Below are 12,234 nucleotides of genomic sequence, written 5' to 3'. Positions count from 1 at the left end.
TTGTCTAAACTTGTTAAATCATCAAAATCATCCACATGTATGTTAGACCCTATTCCGACTAAGCTATTGGAAGAGATGCTTCCAGAGGTCATAGATCCTCTTCTTAATATTGTTAATTCATCTTTATCACTAGGATACGTACCAAAAACCTTTAAGCTGGCTGTTATTAAACCTCTTATTAAAAAACCACAACTTGATCCTAGAGAATTAGTCAATTACAGGCCGATCTCAAATCTCACTTTTCTGTCAAAAATACTAGAAAAGGCAGTTTCATCACAACTATGTTCCTTTTTTAGAAAGAAATAGTATCTGTGAGGATTTCCAGTCAGGATTTAGACCGTACCATAGTACTGAGACTGCTCTCATTAGAGTTACTAATGATTTGCTCTTATCATCAGATTGTGGTTGTATCTCTCTATTAGTGTTACTGGATCTTAGTGCTGCATTTGACACTATTGATCACAATATTCTTCTAAACAGACTTGAAAATTATGTTGGCATTAGTGGAATTGCATTGGCATGGTTCAAATCATACTTATCTGACCGTTATCAGTTTGTAGTAGTAAACGATGAGATGTCATATCAATCGCAAGTTAAATATGGAGTACCGCAAGGCTCAGTACTAGGACTGTTGCTTTTTACTCTGTACATGCTACCCTTGGGAGATATCATTAGAAAGCATGGCGTTAGTTTTCATTGTTACGCTGATGATACTCAGCTCTATATTTCTTCACGCCCTGACGAAACTCACCAATTCGCTAAATTAACAAAATGTATAGCTGATATAAAAAACTGGATGACCAGTAATTTTCTACTACTAAATTCAGAAAAAACAGAGATTCTAATTTTTGGACCAAAAACTTCTTCACGCAATAATCTAGAATACTGTCTAACACTTGATGGCTGCTCTGTTAAGTCTTCGTCGTCAGCTAGGAACCTGGGTGTGCTCTTTGATACCAATCTTTCATTTGAAGGTCATGTTACTAGCATCTGCAAAACCGCATTCTTCCATCTGAAAAATATATCTAAACTACGACATATGCTCTCAATGAAAAATGCAAAACAGTTAGTTCATGCGTTCATGACCTCAAGGCTAGACTACTGTAACGCTCTACTGGGTGGTTGTTCTGCTCGCTTGATAAATAAACTACAGCTCGTACAAAATGCAGCAGCTAGAGTTCTTACTAGAACTAGGAAGTATGACCATATTAGCCCAGTTCTGTCATCACCGCATTGGCTTCCTGTTAAACATCGTATAGATTTTAAAATCTTGCTAATTACTTACAAAGCACTAAATGGTTTAGCTCCCCAGTACCTAAGTGAGCTCTTAATACATTATAGTCCTTCACGTTTATTGCAATCTCAGAATTCAGGCCAGCTGATAATACCTAGAATATCAAAATCAACCGCAGGCGGTAGATCCTTCTCCTATTTGGCACCTAAACTCTGGAACAATCTTCCTAGCATTGTTCGGGAAGCAGACACACTCTGTCAGTTTAAATCTAGACTAAAAACGCATCTCTTTAACCTGGCATACACATAACACATTATCAATTTATATTTTCAAATCTGTTAAAGGATTATTAGGCTGCAAGGTTTTTTTTTCTCTCCATTTTAACACCTATCTGCCACTTGTTTGCCACCTGATGTCACCTGATGGAGTTTGGGTTCCTTGCCGCTGTCGCCTTTGGCTTGCTTAGTTGGGGACACTTGACATTTGATATTCAATAGTATTCTTGACATTTATTCAACAGTGCTTTGATCTGCCTGCATTGACACTATTATTCAAGAGCTGCTGTGCAGCCAAACTATGTACCAGTTATCAATGTAAAGCTGCTTTGACACAATCTGCATTGTAAAAAGCGCTATATAAACAAAGATGACTTGACTTGACCTCTGGGTGGCCAGTGCCCAACGACGCATGAGAGGAGTGGATGAGTGGAATGCGTCGTGTCCGTGGAATATACTGTAAACCTGGTGGACAACCCGGCGGAGTATTGGTGGAGGCATTGGACTCGGGTAATGTTTCTTCTGACCACGTTATGGGACTGACAATGAGCTTTTCTGGGATAATGGACTCAGGTTCTTCAGAGCTTTCCTCGGGACTGTAGATACATGATAGAGTATCGGCTTTGACATTCTTGGGACCTGGACGATAGGAAATGGTGAAGTTGAAGCGTGTAAAGAACAATGCCCATCTTCCTTGACGCGGATTCAATCTTTTTGCCTCACGTAGGTACTCCAGATTCTTATGATCAGTTAAAACCAGAAAGGGATGTCGGGCTCCTTCGAGCCAATGCCTCCACTCTTCCAGAGCGAGCTTGATGGCAAGTAGCTCTCGGTTACCGATGTCATAATTTCTCTCCGCCGGGTTGAGTTTACGGGAGAAGAATGCACATGGATGGAGTCTACTTGGTTTCCCCTGCTGCTGAGACAAAACTGCTCCCACTCCTGTGGTTGACGCATCGACATCAACCACGAAAGGAAGTTCTGGATCGGGATGCACAAGGAGGGGAGCAGTCGTAAAGGCGATTTTGAGATCCTCAAAGGCTTTTTCCGCTGCTGAAGACCAGGACAGAGACTTGGGCTTACCACAGAGCAGGTTGGTGAGTGGAGACGTGATGGTACTGTAACTTTTGATGAATCTTCGGTAGAAATTGGCGAATCCTAGGAATCTCTGTAGTTCTTTGATGGTGGTGGGTAGTGGCCAATCCTTGATCGTGGAAATATTCCTCTCGTCCATACGGACACCACTGTGATCAATGATGTAACCCAGGAACTGCACTGAGGGCTGGTGAAACGAGCACCTTTCGGCTTTCAGGAACAGGTGGAAAGCCCTCAGGCATTGGAGGACCTCCACAATGTGGTGGTGATGTTCGGCCAGGCTCCGGGAGTAGATGAGGATATCATCGATGTAGACAATCACAAACTTGTGCAGGAACTCCTGGAGCACCTCATGCATGAAGTCCTGGAATACGGAGGGGGCGTTGACAAGTCCATATGGCATAACGCAATACTCATAGTGGCCAGTAAGGGTCACAAAAGCCGTCTTCAATTCGTCCCCCTCATGTATCTGGATGAGGTTGTATGCGCTGCGGAGGTCCAACTTGGTGAACACAGTGGCGCCGCGGAGATGTTCCAGCGCAGACGGGACGAGAGGAAGTGGATATCTGAATTTGACTGTTATTTTATTAAGGGCTCTGTAAACGATGCAAGGCCGCAAGCCTCCGTCCTTCTTGGCCACGAAGAAAAAGCTTGAAGCAGCAGGGGAAGTAGACGGGCGGATGTAGCCTTGTGCTAACGCCTCAGTGATGTATTCCTCCATGGCCTTCTCCTCCGGAATGGACAAGGAATATATTTTTCCTCTGGGCACTGGCTCACCGGGGATGAGGTCTATGGCACAGTCCCATGGCCGATGTGGAGGCAGCTTGGAGGCCTTCTTTGGACAGAAGACATCACTGAAGTGGGAATAACAGTCAGGTATGTCGATGGATCTCTTTTCCAAAGGACTCTCGATAGACGTAACACAGACATGGATCTTCTTTGAGCTAGGAGTCTTTTGGACTGGACTGGGAGCTTTACTTGGTATTTGACTTGGTATTTGACTTGGAACCCGACTTGGAACTGGTAATACCGGGAAACAACCAGAAAAACATTTGTTACCCCACTTCAGGATGTCTCCTGTCTGCCAGGAGATGATGGGATCGTGCTGCTCCAACCATGGGCGCCCTAGAATCATGTCAGTTGTTGAATCCTCCAGAACCAGCAGAAGTATGTCTTCTTGATGCAGAACGCCAATCTGTACACGTAGAGGGCCCACCACGTAGAGGGCCCACCACTTGACGGAGAGGACGACCAGTTACTGCATGGATCTGGTAGACTTTCGGCGAACTGACGGTCTTGAGGTTGAGCTGGCGACAGAGGGCTCCAGAGATGAAATATCCAGCTGACCCAGAGTCGATGAAGGCATTGACTGGAATACAAACATCAGCAGCAGTAAGGTTGGCAATAATGGTGAGTGGATTTTGATCGTACAGGACGAGTGGGGCATTCAGCTCTGAGATGCCCAGGAAGACAACAATATAAACATAGACCCTGGGTCAGCCTCCTCTGTCGCTCAGCTGCTGATAGACGTGATCTGTCGATCTGCATCTCGTAGTTGGCTGGTTCTGGAGGGCTGACGGATTCGGGCTGTCGGAGGAAAGATGGGAAAAGTCGCTGGCTTTGGTGCTCTTCTATGCACAGCTGCATACGGGTGGCGAATCTGATGGAAAGTTGGATGAACTTCTCAAGGCCGATGGTATCCTCGTATGCAGCGAGATGCAACCACACACGTGGATCCAAACCCTGACGATATCTGGAGATGAGGGCTTGTTTGTTCCACCCGCTCGCTGCCGCTAGGGTTCTGAACTGTAAAGCATAATCAGAGACGGATAAAGCACCTTGTTTCAGATTGCACAGTCTCTCACCTACGGATGAATCCCATGACAGTTTCCCAAAAACCTTTTTGAAGTGACTGATGAAGTTCGAGAGGGATGACGGGACTATTTTGTGTCCAAAGGGGTTCTGCCCAGCTGAGTGCTTTACCGTCCAGTTGCTGAATCATAAAAGGGATTTTCACTTTATCATCAGGGTACAAGTGCGGTTGCATCTTCAAAACCAGCAAACATTGCAGGATGAATCCGTTGCAATCCTCCACCGAGCCAGAGAAGGGCGCAGGTCAGGACATGGGACTGGCGAGAACAGATGGAGAAGAAGCGGTGGTGCGGAATGCGGAAGTGCTCACTGGTGGTGCTGGCGTGGGTGTGCTGGTGAGAGTGTGATGGAGCGCGTTAACCAAATCCTGGAATGGATCTGAATTGCTCATCGTGGTTGCTCAGCAGTATTGGTCCGGTCTTCTGTTACGTTACACAGGAGGTCGGAGACACAGGTAAAGTTTACGATGTTCATTGAGACAACCAGGGCAGTGAACAGGTGAGTATTTCAGATGAAGTTTCCAGACAGAGCATATATCAAGACAGTGATACTTGACTTGATCTTCACACCAGGTTCGATGAAGGCAGAGAGACATGGAACAGAGGAGGTTACCAGACAGAGGATACATCAAGACAGGATTACTGAACTTGATCTTCACACCAGATTCAACGATCACCAGGAGACTTGGAACAGAGACTGCACAGAGACACTCACGGAGGACTGGAGAACACAGAGGATCTAGGAGATACACTGGAGACAGGTAAGGAGTCCGTAAGGTAAGCATTCAGGTTAGTATGCATTAACGAGACCGGACAATGACTGAGTGACTGTGAGTGTCTTTTATGGTGCTGTTGATTGGACTGGTGATGAGTGTCAGGTGCGTGTGATCAGTACTCTGGTGAGGGAGTGCGACGTGATTGCCTGGTGTGTCTGTGACAGCCTGCACTGTATCATGGAGGGGGTGAGATAAACACTTCATGATGGAAGACAATTTCTCTACAATCCTTTTCCCTATCATCAACCGAGGGCAAAGAGCACCCTATAACTGAGCTTGACTTCCTAATCAGTTTGTCAAGTCTGTTTTTGTCCCTCACAGAAATCCCCCCACCCCAGCAAACCACAGCATAAAAAATAATAGAAGCTACTATGGTATCATAAAAAGTCCTTAACAGAATTCGACAAACCCCAAAAGATTGTATCAACAAGTGAATACGACTCTGACCCTTTTTGTACAAGTAATTAATGTGGTCACACCAATCCAATTTATTATTTAAATAGACTCCCAGCTATTTGTAGGATTTCACAATTTCAATATCTACTCCTTCAATATTTATAGGAAGTACAGACTGCATGTTCTTTCGGAAATCTATTATAATTTCTTTGGTTTTACTTGCATTAAGCTCAAGACAATTTAGCTTGCACCAATCAACAAAATTCATAATCAATTCCCTATATTCATCTTCATTATTATCAGTTATACACCCAACAACTGCAGTGTCATCGGAAAATTTCTGAAAATGACAACTAGCCGAATTAAACCGAAAATCAGATGTATATAAAGTAAATAAAAATGGAGCTAGGACCGTCCCTTGTGGAACCCCTGTACTACATCTCACAACATCTGACACACATGCAAAAACAGAGTGGTTTCTTAGACACTCTGCACCATAGAGTGGATGTGGTTAACTACCTTCCTGCAGTCCAAATCTGTCTCTTATTGAAAATGTATGGCCCATCATGAAAAGGAGAATCAGACAACGATGATCACAGACTGTTGAGCATCTGTCTTGTATCAAGCAAGACTGGGCAAAATTCCAATTGCAAAACTGCAACAATTAGTATACTCAGTTCCAAAACAATTAAAAAGGGAAATTAAAAATTAATTAAAAGGAAAGGTGATTTAACACAGTCGTAAACTTGCCTCTGTCCCAATGTTTTTTGGAGTGTGTTGTAGCCATCAAAATCCAAGTTTGTTTGTTATATTTATACAATAGGAAATACATTGGAAATGTTTTCTTTGTACTTTTTTCCGTTAAATAAAGGTTAAAGATAGGGGTGCAACGACATGCTCAGGTCACGATACGGTATGTATCTCGATACTGAGTTCACGATACGATACGTATCACGATATTTTGAACAAAATGAAACTGAAATTCAAATAAGATTTATTTAAAAAACATGAACAAATTTCAATAATTTTCCTTGTACATACAAGATCACATTTCAAGGTTTAATAAAAACCTTCTGTACTCAAATTAACACCTTTAGAATTAGAACTTAGAATTAAGAATCCTATGGGGCCGTTCACATATCATGTCTAAAAACGCGCGGAAGGTGTGGCTGCACCACTTCTTCTTTCTAAAGCGCTTGCTCTCCCATGGCGTCGGTCATTGCTATGCAGCCTTGAACTCTGCTCTCCAAGAGGAGTAGGAAGTTTCAGCAAAGAATAAATTGATTTCTAGCCCTTGCATTACCTTCACTACTAGATATATTTATGGAGATAAGATATAAAAACCACCCTGTACAGCTATGATCAGCTGATATTTTGATGTTTTGTTACGGAAAGGCCATAGATGATCAGTTGGTTCTTGTCACATGGCCTGCAGTGCACTTGCGGTATTCTGAAAAGTTGAGAATTTTTTATCTCGATGTGCCTGGAAAGTGCACCACATGCACGTCGCGACCGCGTTGCTTTCATTATGACCGTGCCTGCCACGTGGCAACATTTGAAATAACTGACTTGCTCACGGAAAAGACACAACATGTGAACAGCCCCTAAGACAGAACTTCTTAAAGCAAAGCATCGCAAGCATCTTTTGCTTTTCTGTGAGCACAGCTGTTGCTGTGGCACTGTGGTGAAAGAAAGCCATGACTTTTCTCACGCGACCAAGCAAGAGACTGACGCAAGAAACGTTTAAACCTGCTTGCAAGATTCGATGTGCAAGATTCGATGTGTGCATGAAACACTTACTGAACTAGAGAGCTGATTGAGATGCACCCTTAATATGCGTCTCCATGACACACCCTTAATATGCGGCTCCACCTCCATGTTGCAAAGTAGGTCACGTCATCAGCTCAACCAATAAGATTAGACTGCTGTCATATCGTGAAAGTATCGCCATCACTCTACGATACATATTGTAAAATGTTTGTATTGTGAAATATCGTTACACCCCTAGTTAAAGAGCATTAACAAATCACAGATTCTTGAACTTCTCTGGAAAGGGGGTTGTATATTGATCTTATATATTAAACTACAGTGTTAAATTCACTTATTTGTGGAGTGAGGACGGATCCAGACTTGAATTGTAACTAGTATCCTCAAATGCTCCTGTCTTGGTTTGTTCATATCATGAAGTTTTCATGATTTTGCTGGTGTATTAGTGACTGTATTGAATTTATTAATGATTCATTTAACTCACACATGAACTGAACATGGATTTGAGTCATTTTCTCTCTCTGTCTTCAGTCTGAATAGATGCAATATTACAGAGAAACAGTGCGTCATCCTGACTTCAGCTCTGAAATCAAACCCATCACACCTGAGAGAGCTGAACCTGAGTGTGAATAAAATAAAAAACACAGGAGTGAAGCACCTATGTGACGTACTGAAGGATTCACACTGTAAACTGGAGAGACTGAGGTCAGTAACATTCATATAAAGAAAAGAAAAATTGTTTTGATATTTGAATGAAACCAAATAAAGAGTTTGTTTTTCTCATTTCTCCTAATGTAGTTTAAGCAGATGTGAAATGACAGAAGAAGGATGTTCTGCTCTGACTTCAGCTCTGAAATCAAACCCATCACACCTGAGAGAGCTGAACCTGAGCTGGAATGAACTAAAAGACTCTGGAGTGAAAAACCTCAGTGATCTACTGATGAACCCACAATTCAAGCTGGAGAAACTACAGTTAGTAACATTATGCTGCGTTCACACCAAACGCGTCTGGGGCATCAATTTCACGTCAGACACGTCTAGTTGAACGCTTGAACATTTTGAAGTCAGACGTGCGTCAAATTTGCTCTATTCGCACGTCTAAACAAAGTGTGTTCAGACGCAAATTCGCATCATGAGAGGGGCTTCCATATCTTTCTGCACAGATCCTCTGAATTATCACATCATCTCATCAGTTGGAAACCAGTAGCGGCAATTTAACTCTGTTATGCTGGCCGGCTTTTGCTAGCTAACAGGTGGGCTAGTATCAATGGCTAAAATTATGCAAAGCGTTTTACAACTAACCAGATTGTCCAGTTTCTTCACTTATCCTCTTCCAGGCAAGGTCCTTTTTATTCCTATCTCGATAAAAATATGATGACACATCATAGAGCTCAGGGTGGCCACACACAGCGACTATTATCTTTGTTCTGGTCTCCACCGCTGATCACGTCATAAACACGTTACCACCAAAGCAAAGTCCCTGATTGGTTAATGCACCATGAATTTTCGCCAAAGTTCAGATTTTTCAACTCTGGTGTCTGGGGCATCAGGCGCGTCAACGGCCACGCTAGTTGCTTGATTCGCGCCACAGGACGTCTAGATGTGCCTTTAGATTGACTTAACATGTAAATCAGACGCGTTCGGTGTGGATGCAGCTTTATACTGCTCGGCAGTTTACAGAAGTTTACTGTTTAGTTTCTTCAGTCCTGGCGTTTCTCCATTTGAAGAAAGATTCAGAAATACTATTAGTAAATGGATTATGTGTATCAGTAGATAAACCAAATAAACTTTAAAGCATCTGCAACTTTATGGATATAAAATAGTTTCATATGCTGAAATCTGACAAATATTTTCTTAGAAATAATACAGAAGTGAGAACAGACTAAAAACAGTGTAACAAATGACAGTAGATTATTATAGCTAGAGTTACTGGACTAATGGTACTTTTCACTAAATCTTAATTTATTGAGCAAATTGTGTATTTAGAGACAGTACACTACACTTTAAAATGAATTCAAATAAATTGTAATTCATTTACAAAATTTTCTGTTAGAATCTAATTATTCAACTTAATAATACAATTCAAAATGATCTATTTGGGTTGAGCGATCCAGCACAGAAAAGCAGGTACCTGGGTATCAAATGGAAGACTCGGACACAAAGAGTGCAGTTCAACCAAGATACAAAGTTTATTCAGTCAGAGAGCCAATTATATTGAAAATATAGGAAGTGAAAGTGGCACCTCAGTATTAATACAATCATTAGGGGCTGTACAAAAATCTAAGAAAAGAACATATTCTCTAAGCATGCATGATGTAATGGCTAGACAGAGATACAGAAGCACAAAACAGGCACATGATGTTCTTAGAATCTTACATTTTCTTATGTTGAAAATGTGAAGTCTGTGGTGGCAAAGAGAGTTCAGCATGATGCAACTGAAGAAAACACATTCAAATAGAAAAACATCAGCAAATTAAGAAAACATCTTCAGCTATTTAATAATAAAATAATAACAAATTCAACCAAATACAGAAACACGCTGCAAATAGTGCAGAAGACAATGGAAATGTTTCAAGGGGACCCCAACAAGTGACAAACCTGGCTGGGACATGCTTATTGTTCAATGTCTATTTATCATTAATGATTAATTTAACTCACACATGAACTGAACATGGATTTGAGCAATTTTCTCTTTTTGTCTTCAGTCTGTATGAATGCAGTATTACAGAGAAACAGTGTCTCATCCTGACTTCAGCTCTGAAATCAAACCCATCACACCTGAGAGAGCTGAACCTGAGCTGGAATAAACTAGAAAACACAGGAGTGAAGCACTTATGTGACATACTGAAGGATTCACACTGTAAACTGGAGAGATTGAGGTCAGTAACATTCACATACAAGAATCAAAATGCTTAAAATCACTTCAATAGTTTAAACTAAAATCTTTTAAACTAAATATTTAAAGAAGAGTCTGAGTTCACATTATATTTGTGTAAAATTCTTCACATTAATGATTTGTTTGTAAGATAATCTCTTTTCTCTGTTTGTGTCTTTCTAGTTTACAGGACTGTGGCATTACAGATGTTTCTTTATTAATTCAGTCTTTGACTAAATCAAAAGCGCTGCAGTTTTTAAAAGAGCTTGATCTGAGAGACAATATGATAGGAGACTCAAAGCAGTGGCTCAGTGACGTGATACGAGACTCATATTGTGACCTGAGGTGAGGAAACATCATTGTGATATTAAAGATCTTAATTTACCTCTGATATGTTGTAACAGTTTCCCTCTTACAATTATGCTGGGGTGCCAGACAGATATAAATACTCTGTTAAAATGTATTATATTATTTAAGGATTGTCAGTCCAGTCAGAAGGAGAGTGAACAAAGGACACATGTACCTTAATAATTGTCACCTAACATGTATCCATAATCTTTTAAGTGTAAACCAAAGAAGAAGAAAACCCAAACTTTTCACCCAGACATGCAAATTTTCAGTGTATTCACAATGACAGTGCACCAATTCCATCACACCACATATCACCATTCATTAGCAATAAACACAAGCATAAACGACAACATCAACAGCAAAACTTGTTCATCTCAAATCCCTTCAGCACAGTTTAAATAGTCTGAATTTTAAATGATTGTTCAAAGAAGAAATAAGGGAAACAGTCAAAGTCACAAGTTCATAATTAATGGCACTTGATTCAACTCAATCCATTGTTTCCACAGTTTATTAAAGGAGGAATAACATTTAAAGAACAGTCAAAGTCAGTTTGGTTCCACAATAACTGCGCTTGATTATTGTTATCCAGTTACTCAAGCTCCACTGTTTTTGCAAGAGTTAAAGAGTAGCTCCAAATCGGCTCTGTCCCGTAATTTATCTTCAATGATTTGAACTCTATTAACGAGGCAATAACTCGGTTGCCAACACCAACAGCCGGTATAATCCATACATAAGTGAATTCATTAAGTAGAGTAAATGTCTGTTCGCCGACATAATATACTTTCCGTCGCAATAAAACAATAAACACGGCTTCAATAGAGGTGAGACTCCAGAGGAACTGCTCTGACTTTCATTTGGCTCTTTTCAGCGTGTCTACCGCATACGTCATTGTGCATCCGGTATTGCCAGACTGGACCAACATAGACTCCATCTTTGTGGCAGCTTTTGGCCAATAATTTGCTTCCTTTTAAACTGTGCCATTCATCAGAACATGAACACAAATCCACTTCAAATCCAATTTAATTTGTGCTTATTAAGAAAAAATGAAAGTGCACTGTCACAATGTGAACAAACCTTTTAGATATTTGTGAAAGGAAATTATCATTAAGCTTTATTGCAACAAAGGGTTTATTGCAACAAAGAACAAAATATAAAGCTTTATTCAACAACACCTGCTTTATTAACTGTGTCAGTAGAAGTGAATCATTTCAGTTTGAAAATAGACTTGTTTAGATTGTAGGAAAACGCTGCACTCATGCTAAAATCAGTGTGTTCAGCTTCAACTCACAGCCGTCCAGCCTCACATGAGAAACGTCTCTGTCTCTAGTGTTTTTACTTTGACAAGAAACACGTCACAACTAACCCTAACCCTAACACTAATAACACTTTACAATAAGGTTCAATAGTTAAACATTAGTTAATGTATTAACTAACATGAACTAACCATGAGCTATACATTTGTTACTGTTACTAATCTTCATTAATGTTAGTTAATAAAAAAATACAGTTGTTCATTATTTGTTCATTAGTTCACAGTGCATTATCTAATTAACCTTATTGTAAAGTGTTATTTACTAGAGGACAAACAGCTTTA

General features: G+C 40.7%; 1 protein-coding gene across 1 annotated transcript in view; it reads left to right on the top strand.

Moving 5' to 3' along the window:
- Nucleotides 1-12,234, top strand: part of LOC137019234 (NACHT, LRR and PYD domains-containing protein 12-like) — a 92,962-nt gene that overhangs the window by 79,795 nt on the left and 933 nt on the right. Inside the window, exons 17-20 of the mRNA XM_067384484.1 lie at nucleotides 7,946-8,119; nucleotides 8,213-8,386; nucleotides 10,120-10,293; nucleotides 10,473-10,634. Coding sequence (XP_067240585.1) covers nucleotides 7,946-8,119; nucleotides 8,213-8,386; nucleotides 10,120-10,293; nucleotides 10,473-10,634 — 684 coding nt within the window. The remainder of the gene's footprint in view (nucleotides 1-7,945; nucleotides 8,120-8,212; nucleotides 8,387-10,119; nucleotides 10,294-10,472; nucleotides 10,635-12,234) is intronic.

This window comes from Chanodichthys erythropterus, chromosome 1 (genome assembly GCF_024489055.1).
Source record: "Chanodichthys erythropterus isolate Z2021 chromosome 1, ASM2448905v1, whole genome shotgun sequence".
In the NCBI taxonomy this organism is placed as follows: Eukaryota; Metazoa; Chordata; class Actinopteri; order Cypriniformes; family Xenocyprididae; genus Chanodichthys; species Chanodichthys erythropterus.
This window is presented reverse-complemented; position numbering and strand designations above follow the sequence as displayed.